We start from the raw sequence: 21,042 nt of genomic DNA, 5'->3' as shown, positions 1-21,042 counted from the left end.
GTTGAGGGGGGAGGGGATAGCTCGGGTAGAGCGTGTGCTTAGCATGCACGAGGTCCTGGGCTCAAGCCCCAGTCCCTCCATCAAATAACTAACCTAATTACCTACCCCCAAAAACAGCAAAAAAAAAGAAAAAAAAAATATATATATAAAATTAAAATAGCACGTGGAGTGTGTGAGGAAACACATGTCCTGTCGGGTCGATGTCCAAACGCCTGACGGCAGTGGCCGTGCGTGGGGCTCCCTGGCCATCCTCCCCCCACTGCAGGCGTTGTCCACGCTCACTCCTGAGGCCCGTGTTCCACCGTGAGAGAAGCATCTAGAAAGGCGCTGGAGGAAAACCTGAGCAAAACTGGTAAACGGTCATGGAGTAGAGAGACAAATCCAGGAGCCGTAAAGAAAAACAATCTAGTCCTATCATGAAAAAATCCACATACAAAGGTAAAAGAAACTGGAGAAAAATATTTGCAACCCATACTAGAGACGGAGCGTGGACGCAGACCGAGCAGCAGAAGGCGGTCAGAGGCGGCGCAGGCTGTGCTGCCCGAGGAATGACGGAACATGCAGAGGAAGTCAGCTTTCACTTCTCAGGTTGACGATAAAGCTTGAAGATGGGCTGTGTCCAGTGCTGGCAAGGATTTTGGAAAGTAGTCAATCTAATGCTTTTAGAAGTGAAAATTTGAGAAATCTTCTTGGAGGGAAATCTAGCGATGTTTTTTGCGATGGTTAATGTTCAAATTACTTTTTACTTTTAGGAATTTACCCTGTGGGCACAAGCACAGAGAGGCGCACTTAGGGATGTCCGCTGTCATATTATTTGTAGTAGCAAAAATTGGAAAATACCCTAAAAATTCCTTGTAGACACTAGAATGAAAACGGAGTTCTGTACGGTTGTTACAAGGAACGAGGTGCAGCCCAGAGCAGCCGGCCAGCGGTGCCTCGTCTGAGCCCGCTCTTGTAGGGAAAGGTTCCAGAGCGGAGGCCTGACTCCCTTCCGTCCCCCCGTTACAGGTCTCGTCCGTCCCCTGCTGGCAGCTCATTGGCTGGGTCAGCCACTTGGTGGCCCTGCTGGACAAGGAGGAAGCTGTGGCCGTCCAGCACCCCGTGGAGGCCATCGCCGACCACTACCCACAGGCGCTTGTCTACCCGCTCATCATCAGCAGCGAAAGCTACTCCTTCCAGGACACTGCGGCTGGTCGGAAGAATGAGGAGTTCGTGGCAAGGTGATAACAAGGAGTCAGGGTGATGGGACCCCCGCAGGGCCGTGAAGACCGCGGGGTCAGCAGGCCAGGGGAGTGAGCGCCTTATCCGAGGGCAGGTCTGGGGTCCTCTGCCCCGGGGGTTATTCACTGTGGGATTTCTTCCCTTTGGTAAACACACTTCACCTTAGAACCTTATCTAGGAAGCGCCCTGCCCTGACGCTCATCCTCAGTGGCCTGCGGTTCAGACGGAGAGGAGCGCTTGGCTGGGGCTCAGGGAGGCCCCTGAGGCCGTCCCATCGCTTCTGCGGGTGACGCTCGCATGGGGACCGGGGCAGAGCAGGCGAGCCTGGTGGACGCAGTGTTTTAGCTGCCCTTCTCTGGCCAGAGCCGACTGGCCTCGTTCTCCTGAGCAGACGGGGTGGAGAAAGGCTCAGCGCGTGTCCCGGCATGGAGGGCTGGCTGTGCACACTGTCCACCCTGCAGTGCCCTGCCCGTCACCGTCTCAGCAGAGGCAGCTGAGCGCAACCAGTGCCTTAAAAGGAAGGAATGGGGAAGGTCTGAGAGTGTGTCCAGCAGGGGGCCTCTTCTCTCGTAACAGAACTTCAGAGACATTTATGAGTCAGACTGTACGCACCAAAACGCGGATCGTCCGCAGGAGGGTCTACTGTCACTAAGACCTTCGCACGCTTGGCGCTTCATCAGTTTCGGGTAGAATTTTTAAGTTGCTCCATCTCTGGACTGTGCAGTCTGGTGTATGAGCACAACTACATAAAATCACAGGCCTTGATCTTTGGAAGAAGTTTGATCACATAAACTTGGTAATTTTTTTGTTTAGGATTAAAGTTAAGCTGGACCGCAGGGGAGTGGTTCAGGACTTCATTACTGCCCTGGACCAGCTCTCTGACCCCGAGATGCTCTTCAAGGTAGTGTGGCGGCTTCCGGTCAGTCCGGCTTAGAGCAGCCTTATAGGCCTGCTTGCAGCCTAGCTTCACCTCCCTTTTCTTCTGCACAGGACTGGACTGAGGATGTCAAAGTTGAACTAGAAAAAAACCCTGTCAATAAAAAGAACATCGAGAAGATGTATGGAAAGCTGCGTGCGGCCCTGGGGGACCCGGACGCTCCCGGCCTCGGGGCTTTTCGGAGGAAGTTCGTTCAGGTGTGCATGATGCAGGCCGGTGTTCGTGTTTGCTGGTTGTTGGTGATTCTGGTGTGAAGGCGTCGTTGAGTTTGTAAACTTCCTTCAGATTCCTGCTGCCCACTAGATGCTGATGGCTGATCTGGGGTCAGATGGTGGCAAGTGGGCCCCAGGTGACCTTGGGGTGTGTTACATTCTGCTCCCCGTGGGCCGGTTCTTAGGTGTGAAGGTTACAGGAAGGATCTGGATGTCGAATGAGGATGGTACCTGCATTAGCTGTAGGCTAATGACCACGTGTGAGTGCGAGCCTCTTCGAAGGCCCACTCTGGTGCCCAGGAGGCGGAGGGTGGCCTGACCCTGGTGGGCACTGACTGCAAAACTGCAGCGTAGCTGCCGTGGCGTAGACAGGCCAGGACAAGGGCAAGGGCGTCGGTTTGGGGGTCTGGATGCGACAGGCTCCTCCTCCCCTTGCCCACGCTGTCTCCCGCCCCGCGTTGCCTGCACCCTCACCAGCCGGGAAGTGGGTGGCCCTCCCTGCCTGCGCGCCTCTCCTGGCTGCGTCGTGCTGATTTCTTTTTTCCCGTTTTGGCCAGACTCCCTTTTTTTTCACCAAACCTCAAGGAGTTTAGGAGCTCAAGGGAGAAGTCGCTCAGCCCTGTGGTCTCTGCAAAGGGGCGTCTTTGTCCCTCTGGGCTCAGTGAGGCTTTGTGTAGACAGACCTCAGTGCCCAGCTGCCCACCCAGCTGTGCGTGGCGCTGCCTTTGGTTCACGCCCTCCAGGGAGGCCCCGTCCCCCCAGCATCCGTGCATGCGGTGCCCACGTGTGGCCAGCCTCTCGGCGTCACTGCTTTGGGCCAGGTCGTCCCCCATCCTGGGTGTCCTTTCACCCTCAAGGGACACCTGCCCACTGGAGGGACACTGGATGAGGCTCTGTGGGGAGACCATGCCCCGAGTTAGACCCTCCCTGACCCCGGGGCAGGCGTCTTCAGCTCGAGGAGTAAGCCGGCGGTTCTGACAAGTGGAGGAGCTGTCTGTTGCCTGCATGTGACCAGGGCTGTGTCCAAAGTGAAGCTAAAACTCTAACTCTCTGCATGCACTTCACCTGATGACACATCCCGGGCCCCTCACACCCCACAGGTCGGCCCCACAGCAGCCCCGCCCAGGGAGCAGGGGCGTGGGCGAGCAGCACACTGGGTCCACCTGCAGACCAGGGAGGAGCCGTGTGTTATGCGGGTCACTTCTCCCCCAGTGGATTGTCTAAAATAGAGCATAGATATCATTTATACCAGGTTTGTGACGTGGGATTCATTCTAAATTTGGAAAAAAATTTTAATTAAAGATGATCAGGCAAATTTTGACAACTATTCAGTTGCCATTAGTAAAAATTTGGTACGTTCCAAGGTAAAGTTCTTAATTTTTAGAATTATAAGTTATCCAAATCATGTTTCTGCTGGTTTATGATCCAGAATAACGACTTGAAAAGTCCCCATTAAGGAAAGTGTCTTGTCTTAGGTTCATTTCTGTGGGATTACTCCCTTTATCCTGTACTTTGTTACCCCTTACCATAGTGGTGCAGGTCAGCGACTGGGCAGTGGACACAGGGGTTAAGGGCTTTCCCGAGTTTAAGGCCCCTGTTAGAACTCGGGCCTGGAAGTCACGCTGACCGCCGTCCTGCCCGTCTTCAGAGGCACAGAGAGGCACAGAGAAGCAAACCGTAGGCAGGCCGTGGGCTTCAGTGCGCTGAAACAATTCAAGGAACGAGAAACTGTCCATCTTAAAAGCACAGGAAAAAAACCTGTGTAACTGGGTACCTGTTTGTGATAAATATTCATAAGGCTAGTACCTTTTCAGACTTTCAAGCCATTAATATTTAAGGTAAATTATTGTTAATTTCAGGCTTTTGGGAAAGAATTTGTTAAACACTTTGGGAGTGGAGGTTCCAAGCTCCAGAGCATGACACCTGCTGACTTCGGCGCTGTCACCCGCACGCTGCTGGCCAAAATGCGCAGGGACGTGAGGGTGCCCGGCAACCTGCAGGAGTGCTCACCCTGGATGAGCGGCTTCCGGGCGGACTTCCTGAGAGACGAGCTGGAGGTCCCAGGTGAACCAACCTGCAGGGGATGGAGGGCGCCTGGAGCAGAGTCGTGCCGGAGCAAGAAAGGGCGATTTCGGAGCGAGAGCGCGGCATCGTGGCAGTTTCTTTCTTGCTTTAAAAAGAATTTTAAATTCCACATGTTTGTCATCATTAGGAAAATCTGTAATTGCTGTGAATAGTACACTCACTGAATGTCTAGCTTACATTTCTGAGTATAACAAGTGCTCAGGTGTCCATCTGCTAATAATGGTAACTGGTGATTTCCTCTGAAACTGCCCACATGCCACCCTGAATAACCTTTCTTCAGAAATAAGATACAGGCAGCCTCAGAGATACTGTGGGTTTGCTTCCAAACCACCACCACAAAGCAGGTTAAAGCAGGTGGTTTCCCAGTGCACGTAAGCTATGCCTACACTGTACTGTAGTCTGTTCAGTGCGCAGCAGCATTATGGCTAAGAGGACAGTATATGTACCCTAATTAAAGGATAATTTATTGCTAGAAAGCCTAACCATCTTCTGACAACTGAGGGGTGCTACAGATCTTCAGTTTGTGAGAACTGTGGTCTCTCTGACATGCAGTGGAATGAGGTGCACCTGCACAAGTGTGGTGCCCTCACCTCCTGGGATGCACGCTGGTCCCACCTGGAGCGACAAGGCGACAAGACATGGCTCACGGAGGGAAGGACGGTGACACTCAGGACAGACACAGCACGGTGGTCAGGCGTGAGCACAGTGTGATTTTCACATTCTGTGTCTTCACCCTGCAGTTTGCCAGACAAAAAATGTTCTAATATGGTGACGTATTCCAGTGATATAAGAAAACATATTTGGAGAAACATTTTGCTATTTTTAACAGTTGTGCATTGGATACTGTGAGTTTCAAGGAAAACACTGAAGATGGAGCCGCCTGATACGAGCTTGCCTCTGCTGGAAGGTGGCAGCTCCAGGCCATGTTTTTCCTGCATCTGGTGTGTCTGCCCCAGCAGAGTAGGAAGCTGACTCCTCTTAGTCAGATTGAGACATAACAGCTTTTTTTCAGAAGTCCGTTTTCTAGAAACGAAAACTTTCAGTAAAAAGTGTTACCATCATAGATTGATAGGTGTGTTTTAAAGTGTGGGGTGTGTAACAGGCAGTGTCCAAGCCCAGCTCCTGTGGTCTGTCCAGGGCAGTACGACGGCCAAGGGAAGCCGGCGCCGGAGTACCACGCACGGATCGCGGGGTTCGACGAGCGGGTAAGTGTGGGGGACCAGCCTCCACGGCTGGGTGGGTGGCCTGGGGGCACTTCCTCAGACATCAAAGACAGGACAGTTAACTTCCCTGCTGGCCTCAAGCGCACGGAGCTGTCGGGTGGGAATTCACCGGACGGAACGTTCACTGTCTTTCCGCGTCAGTCATGACCAACCCAGAGTGAAGCGTGCATGTCCGTGGTCGAAAGTGCGTGCGGGGAGCCAGCTGGGGACTCGCCGGGGACGCCCGACAGCAGCCCTGCGCATCTCCTCCCCCGAGGGTGCACCCTGTGGGGACGGTTGGCGGGCATTCTGGACGGCACCTCATATGTTCCCAACTGTTGAAGGTGAGAGTCATGGCTTCTCTGAGGAGGCCGAAGCGCATCGTGATCCGTGGGCATGACCAGCGGGAGTACCCCTTCCTGGTGAAGGGGGGCGAGGACCTGCGGCAGGACCAGCGCATCCAGCAGCTGCTCCAGGTCATGAACGTCGTGCTCTCCCAGGACGCCGCCTGCAGCCAGCGCAGCCTGCAGGTGAAGACGTACCATGTGGTGCCCATGACCTCCAGGTGCGGCGCAGGAGGCCTGTCGAGTTTCGCCGGGATGGGGGCATGGGGTGCGGGTCTCGGGAGACCTGGGGTTCCAGGTTTCATGAGACAGAGCTGAGCAGAGAGGACGCTTCTCAGCCCGCAATGTTCGTCCTCGGGGGACAAGTGAGGGAGGACCTGGGCTCGGGAGGGCAGGGTGGTGAGGCCCGTGTTCATAACTTGCTCTCCTTTCAGACTAGGGTTAATTGAATGGATCGAACATACTTGCACCTTGAAGGAGCTTCTCCTGAACAGCATGTCCCAGGAGGAGAAGGCAGCTTACACCAAGTGAGTGGGGTCCGAGGGCTCCTCCTCCGCCCTGCTTGGCCCCTGGCCTGTTGCCTGCAGTTCACCCCTGCTCCTCCTGGGACCTTCTTAGGCCCTTTAGTTGGTGCCCTTGGCCAAACCTGGCCTGTGCTTTAATCTGCATCTGGCTGCGTGAACACATGAGATGGAGTAGAGGGTTCCAAAGAGTGGTTGCATATAGCTTACCACAATTCAAGAAAATAATTAATCTTGAAGAAAAGATCGTTGAAAAAATAAAACAATAAGATGGGCAGCTTTTTTTTTAAAATGAAGTACAGTCAGTTACAATGTGTCAGTTTCTGGTGCACAGCGTCACGTCCCAGTCATGCACATATATACACATACATTGGTTTTCATCTTCTTTTTCATTAAACGTCATTACAGGATATTGAATATAGCTCCCTATGCTGCACAGAAGACATTTGTTTATCCATTTTTATATATAGTGGTTAACATTTGCAAATCTCAAACTCCCACGTTTATCCCTTCCCACCCCCTTCCCCTGGTAACCATAAGATTATTTGCCATGTCTGTGAGTCTGTTTCCATTTTGTAGATGAGTTCATTAGTGTCTTCTTTTTTCTTTTTTCCTTTTTTTAGATTCCACATATGAGTGATATCATATGATATTTGTCTTTCTCTTTCTGGTTTACTTCACTTAGAATGACGGTCTCCAGGTCCATCCATGTTGCTGCAAATGGCATGATTTTATTCTTTTTTAGGGCTGAGTAGTATTCCACTGTATAAATATAACACAGCTTCTTTGCCCAGTCATCTGTTGATGGACATTTAGGCTGTTTCCATGTCTTGGCTGTTGTAAATAGTGCAGGCAGCTAACACTTAACAAAGTGTTTTCTGTGTCCTGGTTACTGTTCTCAGTTTGTAGCGTGTGTGAAGTCATTTATTTTTTAAAAACCGACCATGTGAGGAGCGTCCTCCCCTCCGTGCAGAGGAGGTGGCTGAGGTGGGAGGCGTGCGGTGTGTGCAGGCTCATGACTCATCAGTCCCAGGTCACCACACAGGTGCTTTTTAGTTTTCTTTATCTTTTCATATTTTCCAAGTTTTCTACAGTGAGCTTGTATTTTTTAATCAAGAAGGTTTTTTTTCTTTTAACTTGTTTTTTTGTTTTTGAAAAGAAAAATATGAACAAGGTGGCTTAAAGACATTTTGAAGGAGGAGTTGACAAGTTTTGGTCCAGTGGCAGGATGAAGGGGAGGAAGTAGTCCTGAGTGGCTTCAGGGCCATTTCCCCACCATGGGAGCCGTGTTCCCATCCGACTCTGTCCCGGGGAATGGCTGCTGTGCAGGGCGGTGTTCACCACCTTTTACTTTCAGTCATTTGAGTCCTTTGGCTGTCCTGTCAGACGGACCCCCTGGAGTCAGAATCCCAGCTCTCACTCCGTGTGGACTCCCAGAGGCCTTCCCTGTCCCCAGGCCGCCGTTTCTGTGATGGGAAATTACGTAGAAGACACGTGGTAGACACAGGTGTCAGCGGAGTGTGGCATGCTTTTCAAACACGCAGTTGTGTAAACCACTTCCCACCACCTTTTAACCCAGGGCAGCCTCCTGCCGCTAAACCCTTTGCTGTTTTTTCCTTAACTCAAAGGTGGCAGTTTTCCAACCTAACGATACTCATCCAGTTGAAACTAGGAGAGAACTTAGATGGAAATGGAGTGTCTATTTACAAAATTAACTTAGTAGCAACTCAGAAACGGTTCACCTTCAGTGATTTAACTGCTAAGTAACATGTTGTGAAGTTGTTCTATTGTTAGATTTTTGGTTTTCTAAGGAAAACTCATTAAAGCTTTGGATACAAACCTAGAAGTGGCTAAAGATACAAATATCACATTGTGTCCAGCTGCCCAGACACTGTATTTTGTCTGTGAAGCATTACTGGAAACAGCTTTTCAAATTCAATTCAAATTCATTGTCATTTGTGTAAATACTTTATAGAATTTAACATAGACTTCATCTGTATCTGCACACTGGAAATGGAAAAAAAAAAGTGTAGCAATGTTTAAATAATGACAGAAGCAGAAAATCCATCTTCAACAAAGAGCTCGTGGTCCTTTTGTTCACAGTAGCGACTTGCCTGCTTTGTCCTGCGTGAAGGGTTCCTTCCTGGGGTCAGATGTGCAGACCGAGCGCTGGTCACTGCGCCCGTTCAGCCCCTCCTGTTCTGTCTGTGTGAAGCGGGAAGTTTATAGTATCTGGCTTTTGTGCCTGCCTTTCTGCATAGGAAATAGCCATGGTTCTTCAGGAGTGATGAGGAAGGAGTAACGAGGTATTGGAATTCTAGGTCCACAGGAGTGTGGGTTCAGCGTTAGTATCAAGTAGCATTAAGAGGCACACTTACTTTTCCTGCCTCTTCACTGGTTTTCAATGACTTCCTCCTGGTCTCCGGCCCTGAGATACGTGATGCCAGGTCTCTTCCTAAAGCTGATCCTTTGTCCTCTGTCAGCGACCCCAGAGCCCCGGTGTTTGAATACAGAGACTGGCTGACGAAGGTGTCTGGGAAGCATGGCCCCGGGGCTTACCCGCTCGTGTACAGGTGAGTGTCGTTCGGCTTTTCCTTTTTCCTGACGAGCTCCTTCTTCTCTAAGTTGCATGTTCACTTTTGTTTCTCAGACAGTTCTGCCCGACAGGGACTGTCAGGATCTGGTTATTTGATATTTGTTTGAGCTTCAGTAAAACAAAGAATTTCGTATTTCAAGTCACGAGAAGTTTGTTCTGAGACATTTCCTATTCTTAAACCCTAGGAGAGCCAGTCGCAGTGAAACAGTCACATCTTTTAGAAGAAGGGAGAGCAGAGTGCCAGCCGACCTCTTAAAGTGAGTGTGTTTCTGGCCCGTGGCCCCGGGGACGGGCAGGTGAGGGGCAAGCCTCACACCATCTCTCTGCAGGCGGGCCTTCCTGGCCCTGAGCACCGGCCCCGAGGCCTTCCTGGCTCTCCGCTCCCACTTTGCCAGCTCGCATGCCCTCCTGTGCATCGGCCACTGGGTCCTGGGCATCGGAGACAGACACCTGAACAACTTCATGGTGAGCCTGGAGACAGGAGGCCTGATCGGCATTGACTTCGGACACGCGTTCGGATCTGCCACGCAGGTCAGCCCGCCGGCTCTCTGTTCTCCGGGGCCTGGGGTCCCCTCGGGCTCTGGGAACCACCCCCCCGCCCCGAAGCAGTGGCTCGTTGTGGTCATTATCGCTGACCTCCTGCAGGAAGGGAGTATCTTGGTTGTGTGTCAGCCTCGTTCAGACAGGTGGTGGGGGTTGTGATGCAAAGTTACATAATCGGAGCTAAGAAAGCCGTGTCCTGCAGAAAGGGAGGACCGGAGGAGGCTGTATGAGGCCCCGTGAACAAACGTGGTGCGCCAGCCTCCCCGACACCCGACTCTGAGTCTGCGTCTCCGGGGCCGCACACGGAGCTGCATCACAAGGGTGACTGTGTTGACTGCTCCCGGGCACGGGGATCTCGCCTCTAAGGGGCTGGTTCCTGCGCTCCCCGAATGCGAGTAACAGCCGTGGCCGGCGTCTGCTCCTTCTGGCCGCCGTGTGAGTTCGCGTCTGCTGCTGCTTACGCGTCTTTCTTCCTTTTTAGTTTCTGCCGGTCCCTGAGCTGATGCCTTTTCGCCTAACTCGCCAGTTTATGAACCTTATGTTACCGCTGAAAGAAACGGGGCTGGTGAGCAGCATCATGGTGTGTGCGCTGCGCGCCTTCCGCTCCCGCTCGGACCTGCTCACCGCCACCATGGACGTGTTTGTGAAGGAGCCGTCCTTCGAATGGAGGGTACGGTCGTCTCCACGCACGTTTCACCTGTTTTACGAGTGACCGATCTGGCTTCTCCTGTTACCTGATGGAAATGCGTCGTCGTTACTAAATACTTACATTGTTTTGTCTGGCATGTCTCAAAATTAACATTCGGGGTCATTTGGCTTGAAAGTCAGATGAGGCGTAATAACCTTCATCTGGAGAAAAGCGTCATTTCAGCTGAGACCATTTCTAACCCTTTGGTGATGTGGGTTCGATTCCTCTGTGAGACACTTTCAGTTCAGTCTGTCCCACACGAGGTCTTCCTTGATTAAATCTCCAGGGTTCTTCACAACACAGCCTGGGGGCGGGGGCAGCAGTGGCGTCCATCGCAGGGAGTCACCTTTTAAGCCTGAGTGTCGTCCCTACAGCCGGGTCATCGTCACCGTCTCCTGTGCTGCCGTGGGTTTAGCGAAAAGCTGCAGCGTCTCCCCAGCGAGATGCTTGTGTGCTTAAGATCATTACTTGTTTGGTCTGTTTGAATGTGATCATATATTCTTTTGTCATAAGCGGAGAAAACCATGTTCTTTTCCTCCAGAATTTTGAACAGAAAATGCTGAAAAAAGGAGGATCCTGGATTCAAGGAGTAAATGTAGATGAAGAGAACTGGTACCCCCGGCAGAAGGTGCGCTGCGCCAGGAGGAAGTTAGCGGGAGCCAACCCGGCGGTCGTTACCTGGTAAGGTGTGACTTGTTGGGGAGGCAAGCCCACCAGGCGGTCGCTGCTGACGGCCACTGGGCGCCATGTGCAGACGCGGCCTCGCGGACCCGGGGGGGAGGGGCCGGCCCAGCAGGTCGGCCCGGAGCCCCCGCACCACGCCTCTGGACGGCGTGTCACAGGGTGTGTACCTGCACGAGGGACTCAGGTCCCATGTGCGCTTTTGTCCTTTCCAGGCAGACGTGACCCTGGTGGCACAGCCCAAGGTGCAGAGAGCACGCGGGGGTGTCAGCCAGTGTGTAGAGCGGCTCACCTTGGCCTCCACAGCTACAAGTAGGCGTTTGTAGAAATGATTCACAAGGGAAAAAAGTTCAACTTTGCAATTAATGAATAGTAAAAGGCGATCTCTAGTCTGCGGTCTGTTGTTTTTTTGGCAGAGGTGCTGAGACCGTTTATTGGTCTTTCCAACAAATGGTGAAGGAGTGAGGGTGGAACCGCCCCCCCAGAATTAATCCAGATGGATCAGAGCTGTAAGAGCTAAGAGTGTAAAATACTTAGAAACGTGGGGTAAATCTTCAGACCTTGGGCTTGGCGGCCTTAACTGTAAAAGCAAAAGCACAAGCAAGAAAGAATGAAACAGACAAATTCATCAAAATTAAAAGCCTTTGTGCGTCACAGGCTACCATCAAGAAAGTAAAAATACAGCCCACAGAATGGGAGAAAATATTTGAAAGTCATGTGGTTGATAAAGGACTCGCAGGTAGAGTACATTAAAACCCCTTACAGCTGAGTGATGAAATGACCAAAGGACCAGAACAGACGTTTGTCTAAAGAGACACAAGATGGCTGTTCAGCTCATGGAAAGATGCTCAGCACTGTTGGTCAGGAGATTAATGCAAGTCACACCCACCAGGCTGTGGCTGGTGAGGACGTGAAGAAGTTGGAGCCCTTGGATGTGGCTGGTTGGGCTGTAAAGCAGTGCAGCTGCCGTGGAAAGCAGCCTGGCAGCTCCTCAGAAAGTGACCCCACAGCCCCGTCCTAGGTGTGGACCCAGGCGGCGTGAAGCCGTAACCACAGAAGCTCGTGGACGAGTGCTCCGTTTCCCTGAAGACCCAGGCTCCTGACTTCAGGGTTATGGGCAGCAGAAAGTATTCTGTGTGATGAGAGGGGGTGTTTGGATAGGAGTGATAGCGCATGGCTTGTGTTTTTGTATGTGTTTAATCTTTCTCCAGTGACGAATTACTTCTGGGCCATGAGAAGGAACCTGCCTTCGAAGACTACGTCGCAGTGGCACGAGGCAGCAGGGACTACAATGTCCGGGCCCGGGAGCCGGACAGCGGGCTTTCAGAGGAGGCTCAAGTGAAGTGCTTGATTGACCAGGCCACAGACCCCAACATCCTCGGCAGGACGTGGGAGGGGTGGGAGCCCTGGATGTGAGGCCCGGAGGAGCCAGCAGGTGTGGAGCGTGCGGCATGTGGGAGATGTTGTAAACCTCACCTTTGCACATGGCACAGAGAAGAAATCTCGTATCATGAGTTTAATCAGGGTCGTGACGGAGAAGTGAATGCTGGTCTGGGTGGACGATTGGGTCATGATCAAAGATTAGGTTGGGGTTCATTCCCTAGCACCTCCTCCAAATATAAATAAACCAAATAACGTCTCCCTCATTAAAAAAAAAAAGTAAGAAAAAAAGCGAGAATACTAGGTCAGGGTTAAAACAGACCTAACAGAAAAGGCGTATCCAGGCCAGTGCAGGCCCCGAGTCGGACACAGCGGGTCACGAGGCTGTGCTCGGCCAGCAGCTCCCCGTGTAAGTGGCGAAGGAGACCCCGCACGTCAGAGCGACGGTCACGGGGGGCATGGTCAGCAGCACGAGGTGGTCACAGTCAAGCTGATGATGGCCTCTTACACCTAGAAATGACTGCATTTGACACTTAGGGTATTTTTGTAGGTTTTTTTCTTTCATTTTGTTCTTTCTCTTCTAGCTTTGACACTTTATGACAGACTTGGTCTCTAGAAGAGGACATATTTAGGAGAGGTGAAAACCTGGGTCTCGCTCAGACGGACCCTTGCTGCACGGATCAGTCCCATCAGGAAGGCAGACCAAAGTGCTTTCATCCCAGACTCAGGGTGACTTCAGAAATTCTGAGTGTGAAGGCAGCACTCAGCATTCCAACTCTGGGGAAGGAAACGGAGACCCGGTGTGATGTGCATCCTGCTGGGAGGTGACACGCCACCCGGAGCAGCAGGGCCGGGTCCCCCCTTGGCTCCGTCCCGAGCCTGTCCTCCCTGTCTGGAGCCATTCTCTGGTTGGCTTTGAGGTTTTCAATATTTTTTTTCAAATGTTTGTAGTTAGAAGCTCTCGTATGATTTTGTAAATCCTAGAATAAAGAACATTACAGTTTTTTCCCCCAAAGTAGTACATAGCTTTTGTGTAGTTTCAAAAGCAAAAATGTTCATCTTATAAATTACATCATTATATTACTTGACAAATGTATTTTGATAAATACAGGTTGAGTACATTATGGCACTAGAAGTAAACTTTACGTCCTCAAGAAATGGTGCCTATTCAACCAAAGGAATTTCATTTTTAAAGAAAAGTAAGTGATCATGCACATGGAAACTAGCACACACATGAGCAAGTAAGTATCTTTTGCTGTAGCACAGAAGGAACCAGAGTAAGCCACTTGGGACTTGAGTTGTTGTAATACTGTGTTTTCTACGACCGTGATTTTTGCTTGAGTCCTGGTAACGCGGGATTTCGTCATTAACTCAGTCCCCATGTTACGGGAAACCCTGTTCTTAGTGACTACCTCTCACGCCCGTCAAAGTTCATTACCAGATGACGGTGCGTACTCCAGCCTCAAAGCTGTCTGCTTCCGCTGGACCTGCGAGAGCACAGTGAGGTCACCCGCAGGCGCCTGGGGTGTGAATGTCCTCGTCACCCGGAGGGGCCAGATGTACTTGGTTTGGGAGACAGGCAGTAAAAACATCTCTGCTGATCTTAAGTGCATACCAGTAACATGAAGGGTGTTTTTATTATGCTGTTAAGCATTTTAATGTTTTTCAAAGGTGGAGGCCACACGCATTTTCAGGACTTTAAGAGTTTTCCCCCCAGGTGGGGCAGACGAAGCCGCTTTCCTAAACTCAACACGTCCTGGGGAGACAGAGCGGGTCACAGGAGCGCATGTGCAGGCCCCGGGTCCAGAGGTGAGACAGGCAAGGGGAGGGGCAGGAACGCGGCTCAAGGTCAGGTCCACGTCAGCCGCGGTCCTGCCGGACTCGCTTCTGTGTCACAGTCAGCGCAGTTGCCGCTGTGACGTGAATGGTCATGTTCACCCTGGGAGCTGGTTCTGACGGTATATTCAGTTTGCATATGAAACATTTGTTTTTTGACCCGAAAAGAACCCAGAAAGGTTCATACTTAAACTCAGTGAAGATGTGAATGATTCCATGCTTATGAGTATTAATTTGAGTATTTCATGGAACTAGAGACAAGCCCCAAGTTCCCTCAGGCCGGGACGCCTGCACACAGCACACAGTCACCATGATTAGACCAACTTTAAAAACTTTCTAAAGGGGGGTGGTTATAGCTCAGTGGTGAGCACGTGCTTAGCACTCACAGGGTCCTGGGTTCAATCCCCAGCACCTCCATTTAAATAAAAAAACTTTCTAGAAGAAATAAAAACTATTTCATCAACGTACGAGAACTTTGGGAGTGCTGGTGGCTGATGCCTGGGTGCTCCTGCCGAGGCGCACTGACCGTGGGGACCGTGTCTGGGTGGCAGGGAGCGCGCAGCCGAGGGGTCGCACGTGCTTCTTGGACTTCGTGCAGTTGAAGAATTTAAGGGCTGGCTTGTAGAAAAGCAGAGGCCGCTGGGATTTTGTCTGGGGCTGCAGTCACTCTGCAGATGGCTTTGAGGAGCTCTGGTATTTACAGTAAGTCTTTCACTCCACAAACACAGTGTCTTCCTTTGTTATGTCTTTTATTTTTTTCAGCAGTGGTTTGTGATTTCCATTAGTTTTCAGTCTTTCTGACTTTCAGCCTCCTTGTTTACCTTTACCCTTAGCCGCTGTATTCTTTCTGCTGCTGCTGTGTGTCTGTACGGACTGTGTGTGTGTGTTTGTGTAGGTTCCCAGGCTCCTTTCTGGGTTTTTCGTTGCTGGTGTGCTGGTCTTTTCTCCTGAAACTTCTTGCTGAATTAGCCTGTCAGCTCTGGTGCGTGTGTTGTGTGTTCTTCGGGGTTTTCTGTAGACAGGGTCTACGTGCTGCCCGTGACAGAGGCAGGTTTGCTGCTGCTCGTCCAGGTCGGGTGTCTTCTCTCTCCTTGCCCGGTCGCTCCGGCCGGGACGTGCAGCACAGTGTCGAGCAGCAGTACTGACGGTGGGCGCCCTTGTCTTGCTTCTGGTCTGAGGGGAGAGTTCTCTCTCTGGGGTTGTGTGGGTATGATGCTAGCTGTGGGTTTTCATCAGTGTCTTCTGTCAAGGGGAGGAAGTTCCCTTCTGTTCTTAGTTTGCTGAGTGTTTTTATCGTGAAATAGTGTTGAATTTTATCGCACTTTTTTCTGCATCAGCTGGAGATGAACCTGTGTTCTCTCTCTGTCGATGTGTGTGTCACCACAGCTGGTAGGAGACGTGCGGGGCAGACCTGCTTCTGGTATTTTGTCGAGGATTTCTGCATCAGTGTCCCTAAGAGACACTGGTCTGTAGTCTCCTCCTGGAGCTGCCGTCTCGCTCTGCTGTCAGGGTGATGCTGGTTTCATGGAATGAGTCAGGGCATTCCCCTCCAATTCTCTCTGGAAGAGGCTGGGAAGCACCGGCGCTAATCCCTTCAGCGCTCAGCGCTGCGGCGTTACCAGCGGGGCTGTGTGGTGCTGGCCTCTTCCTTCTGGGAGGTTTCTGATTGCTGATTAAGCCTGTCGTTGCAGATCTGTTCAGATTCTCTGTTTCTTGAGTCATTTTTGTTACTTTGTGTTTCTAGGACTTCTCGTGTGTCGGCATTTTTCTGTCTGTAAAGCTGGTGACGGCTCTACTTTCAACCCTGGTATTAGTTACCTGCCTTCTCTTCTCCCCCCCGAACCAGTCGAGAAGAGGAAGTGTCAGCTCTGCTGAGCGCTTCCGAGAGCCAGCGTCTGGCCTGCTGCGCCCCTGCTCTCTCCGCCCCGTCTGCTCGTCCGCTGGCGCCGGGCTTGGTTGGCTCCCCGCTTTTGTTCCTTAAGTGCAGAGTCAGGCTACTCGTTGGTAATCTTTATTTTTCAGTGTAGGTGCTAAAGTGTGTTGAAATAAAATTTACATTTTGAGGCAGGATAGGAAAAATTAAAGGTAAAATCTGTTTGGGCCCCTCGGTGCGCCGCGCAGCACACCCCAGCCGGGTCTCCCCTTCCTTCTGACGCTAGCAATGTCATTTCTGAAAAGAAAGTACTTCCCCGGCTTCGTAGGGGGTCGTGGCCGCTAGCGGGTATGGAGCTGTTCGCGTCCTCCGTTTCCTTACCCTTCCTCCTTGACGTTCTGACGTCACCCCTGCAACGGGGGTGCCAAGGGCTCCGACCTCACTGTGGGTCGCTCCTCCCCTCAGCTCTGTCGAGGCTTGCTTTCTGTATGCGGAGGGATTTGCTACGAAGCTGCTACGTCTTTCTCATGGATTGACCTTTTCATCGGTACGAAGTGCCCATTCTTCGTCTCTTGTAACAAAGTCAGTTTTGTGGTATTAGTAGCCAGGCCAGGCTCCTGTGGGTCTAAAATGCGTCACTTGTATATATAGTTGGATTATGTTTTTATAATCCATTCTGCCAGCATCTCTAATTGGTGAGTTTAATCTAGCCATATATAAAATGACTTCTGATTAGGAAGTACTTACTTTTATCATTTTCCCATTCGTTTTCTATGAGTTTCACCTTTTTCCCCTGATTTCTTCCACAACTCTTTTGTGTTGGATTTTGCTCACGTGTCATTTAAACTCCCTCCTTGTCCCCTCCTCTGTGTGTCTGCATTTTCTCCTGGGGGGTATTATGGTGCCTGTGTTCACAGCAGCGCAGCCCGAGCTGACGCTTGGCTGCGGAAGCCCTGCTCCCACGGCCCTCTGTCCCGCGTGACGCTGCGCTGTCATCACACAGACTGCGTCCTGGGTGTTGTATCCCCATTAACGTAGGTTTTTAATCACTGTTTTATGCATGTGTCTTTTAAATCATATAAATATATAAATACACATACATTTTTATTATATAGTTACCTTTGCCAGTGTGTCTGGGAAAGCCCTGTAATTTTTTGTTGAAAACTGGACATTTTGAACATGGTAATGCAGAAACCGTGGAAGTCACTTTTTCTCGTTTCCAGGGTTTGCTGTTGTTTCTGGAGGGTCACGGCTGCCCACTTGTAAACAGGCTTTTCCAAACTCTTTTTCTGCAGAGAGTGTATGTTCCTTGCCACGTGTGATGCCGGGGGTCTCTGCTCCACTGTTCCAATGATGAGCCAGTGACAGAGAGTTCCCTGAACACCTGGCACCAAAAAGGCCCCTCCTGCACTTGGCAGGTTGGTTTGGCGCTGGGCCGCCCCGCCCAGCGCGCAGCCAGGCCACCTGTGGCTCCACTGGCCCTTGACCTTGGAGCCCAGGGGCCGTGTGCATCCGGAGCCCCCCGAAGCCCTTCCTCCCGAGGACGCTCCTCCTCTCCAGGCTGCTGCTTCTGTCTGCTCTGTGCCGGTTGCCTGTGGGTGGCACGCGTCTGTAAGCTTCTGACACTTGCCTCCTGGAGGCTGCCTGAGCTGAGGGGCGACGCCAAGGGGAGCCTTGGTGCCGGCCCCTCAGGTCACCACCACAGCTTTTTTAGAACGAGGTCCATGTTGCCACTCCTGCCCCTCACCACCAGCCCCAGCAAGCCGCACCAGGGACGTCCCCTGTCCCTGTGGTCCGTGCTGACACACAGGAGGCAGAGGGCAACAGCGGGGAAACAAGTGCGGCAGTCCGCTCACCAGCTGTGCAGCTGCGCCTCGTCTCGTAGGTACCGCCCTGGTTCTGGGAGCATTTGATTAGGATCCAGGAAAGCTCTTCTGCCGTGGTTTTGCCAGCTCATCGGTTGCTCCAGCAGAGGCGCTGATTCCTAGGGGCCCTGCTCCGCCATCTCCGTGACGCACCCAGGTGACCTCTTTGGACTCGTGGTTTTCAAGAACTTCTACACCAGAGTTCCTGTGCGTGGCTGCTGTGTGCAGCTCACTGGGTAAGGCACAAAGATGGCTGTGTCAGAGGCCGGCCACACGGAGTTGCCCACTGAGAAGGGAAGGTGACACCCACGTACAAAGGTCCACATGCACAGGGAGGAAAACGGCCCCTCCAGGGCTGTGCCGAGCCCCCCAGCACTGGGAGAAGCTGCCTGTGGACAGGCCCAGAGGACCGGGGTAACTCCAGGGTAACACTAAACAGCACTTTGTGCGGTGATGGAAATGCTCTAAATCTGTTCAACACGGCGGCCACAGGTGGCCATCAAACCCTTTAAATGTGGCTAACGTGACTGGTACCTGAATTCTAAGTTATTTCATTTAAATTACAGTGGGTTCTTGTTACTCACATTAGTGGCGTTCTGTAAAGCCAGCTTAAACACTGAATTAGTGAACACTGGACCACTGCTCCAGGGGAAGCGCCAGGTTCCTCTGAGCCTCTGGCGGCCACCTTTCCATCGACTGGTCAGACAGCACCTTGTTTCAGGTATATTTGTCGTGATGTATGTTACATCCTGAGGACCTGCTTTACACCTGGAAGCTTGCACCTCCCGACTGGTCACCAGTTTTGCCCACCTTCAGCCCCAGCCTCTGACAACCACAGACCTGTGTTCTAACTGTGAGTTTGTTTTGTTTTCTTCAGATTCCACACATAAGTGAGGTTACGCCCTGTCTGTCTTTCTCTGACGTATTTCACTGAGCATAATGCCCCTAAGGCCCATCCATGTTGTCACAAATGGCAAGGTTTCCTTTTTTATGAATGCGTAACATTCCGATATACATACGGTTTCCTCTGCTTCCCAAAGTAGAGCATTCCTGGCATAAAGCAAAGCATATCCCCCACTTTTCCAAAGTTCAAGTCATGCCACTTCATTTTTACGACAAGTCCTCCCTTAGGACCTGTTTTCACCAACCACGAGAAATCCAGAGGAGTTCCACTTTTCTGAGAAAAGCGGTTAGTGTGCTAATGTAGGCCTTCAGTGAAAGTGCAGGGGTGGAACGCAGACTTCTGGAGAGCAAGGAAACCTGACCGCCTTCCTCCGTCCACCACCCCGTGGCTGGCGATCCACGTACTAGCTGTTAATGGTGCTGCGATGCGCACGGGTATGTATAGCTTTTCCGCTTAGGGTTCTGTTGCTTTGAGTGAAAACGCAGGAGCGGAACTGCTAGATCATGCGACAGTTCTGTCTGTGATTACTTGAGGAGGTAAGTTTCCCACTGGCTGCACCAAGTTACGTCCCCACCGACAGTGAGTCCTCTTCCCCACATTCTTGCCGCCACTTTTTGTGCTGTCTTTTCAATGACAGCCATTCTGACAGCTGTGAAGTGGTATCTCGTGTGTGTAGATTTGCGTCCCCTGATCAGAGCGTGACGGCGCCTGCACGTGTTCTTTGGGAGAGCCTCAGTTTGGATCCTCTGTCCATTCTCTGATCGTGTTGTTTGTTCTTTTGCTATTAAATTGTATGAGTCTTGTACTTCTTTTGGATCTTAGCCCCTACAAATACACAGTGTGCAGACAGTTCCTCCCACTTGGTAGCTGCCGCTTCATTGTGTTGATGGCTTCCTTTGCTGTGCAGAAGCTTGTTGGTTTGATGTAGTAGTACTTGTGTGTTTTTGCTTTTGTTGTGAAATCCAAAAAATCATCACCGAGACACATGTCAGGGAGCTTACTGCCTGTGTTTTCCCCTAGGAGTTTTATGGTTTTAGGTCTTAATGTTTGAGTAGCCAATCTGTTTCAAGTTATTTTTTTCCAGTGATATAAGATAGGTGTCTGATTCCATTTTTCTGCATGTGTTAACTTTTAACTTTTTTGTTGAAAAGATTATCCTTTGCCTACTAGATGTTGTTGGCTCCTGTGTCAGACACTCGTGGACCGTGTGCGTGGTGGGTAATTCTGGGGTCTCTCTGTTCCCTCGGTCTGTGTGTCTACTTTATGCTGGTTCCCTACCGGTTTAATTGCTGTTGCTTCTACTATAGTTTGAAACTAGGGCGTGTGATACCTCTTGTTTGGTTTCCCTCTCTCGTGACTGCTTTGGCTATTCAGGGTCTTTCCTGGTTCCATACAAAATTTAGGACCTTCTGTTCCTGTTTGTGTGAAAATGCCACTGGGATTTGTAGAGAGGTTGCACTGGCTTTGGGCCACATGGAGACTTTAACAGCAGCAGCTCTCCCGGTGCCCCTCCCCGTGTGTCTTCTTCAGTTCTCTTTCAGTGAAGTCTTGAGGGTTTTCACTCCAGATCTTCTGCTTCCTTGCTTAAGTTTACCCCTGTGTTCCAGGCATTCCACTGGTTTTGCTGCTGCTGTGAACAGGACAGTTTTATTTCCTTTGCAGATGTTTCTCAGTGTACAGAAGTGAGGCTTGTTTTTGTATCCTGCAAATTTACTGAATTCATCGATTTTTTAAATCCAACAGTTTTGAGTCTTTGGCGTTTTTAACATATAACTTACATCACCTGAAAGCAGTGGTGATTTTACCTTTTCCTACCAGGTTTGGACGCCTTTTCTCCTGCTCAGTTACTCTCACTAGGACCTCTAGTGCTGGGCTGGATGCTTTGGGGCAGTGGATACCCTTGTCTTGTTCCTGATCTTTAGAGTAAAAGCTTTCATTTTTTTTTTCCCATTGAGCATAATGTTAGCTATGGTTTTGTTACATACGGCTTTTATTATGTTGAGGTATTTTCCTTCTATAACCAATCTGCTGCAGGTTTTTATTATTATAAAAACATACTGTGTTTTTTCAAGGGCTTTGTCTACATCTATTGAGATGATCATGTGACTTTCATTTTTCATTCTGTTTAATGGTGCATCGTATCTATTGATTTAT

The 21,042-nt window shown here is 50.9% G+C and overlaps 1 protein-coding gene across 3 annotated transcripts in view; it reads left to right on the top strand.

Moving 5' to 3' along the window:
• PRKDC (protein kinase, DNA-activated, catalytic subunit) overlaps positions 1–14,719 on the top strand; it is a 120,126-nt gene extending 105,407 nt beyond the window's left edge. For 2 of the 3 annotated variants that reach the window (XM_031441651.2, XM_031441649.2), the window contains 13 exons: positions 1,009–1,220; positions 2,035–2,122; positions 2,212–2,355; positions 4,230–4,434; positions 5,593–5,660; positions 6,002–6,222; positions 6,436–6,528; positions 9,006–9,095; positions 9,304–9,375; positions 9,448–9,649; positions 10,143–10,331; positions 10,891–11,030; positions 12,242–14,719. In XM_031441651.2, the coding sequence (XP_031297511.2) occupies positions 1,009–1,220; positions 2,035–2,122; positions 2,212–2,355; positions 4,230–4,434; positions 5,593–5,660; positions 6,002–6,222; positions 6,436–6,528; positions 9,006–9,095; positions 9,304–9,375; positions 9,448–9,649; positions 10,143–10,331; positions 10,891–11,030; positions 12,242–12,446 (1,929 nt within the window). In that variant the 3' untranslated portion in view covers positions 12,447–14,719. The remainder of the gene's footprint in view (positions 1–1,008; positions 1,221–2,034; positions 2,123–2,211; positions 2,356–4,229; positions 4,435–5,592; positions 5,661–6,001; positions 6,223–6,435; positions 6,529–9,005; positions 9,096–9,303; positions 9,376–9,447; positions 9,650–10,142; positions 10,332–10,890; positions 11,031–12,241) is intronic. The other variant, XM_031441650.2, reaches the window with a different exon arrangement.
• Positions 14,720–21,042: the final 6,323 nt, after the last annotated feature.

This window comes from Camelus dromedarius, chromosome 30 (genome assembly GCF_036321535.1).
Source record: "Camelus dromedarius isolate mCamDro1 chromosome 30, mCamDro1.pat, whole genome shotgun sequence".
Lineage (NCBI taxonomy): Eukaryota > Metazoa > Chordata > Mammalia > Artiodactyla > Camelidae > Camelus > Camelus dromedarius.
Note: the sequence above shows the minus strand (reverse complement) of the source record. Positions and strands in the feature narration are given on the sequence as shown.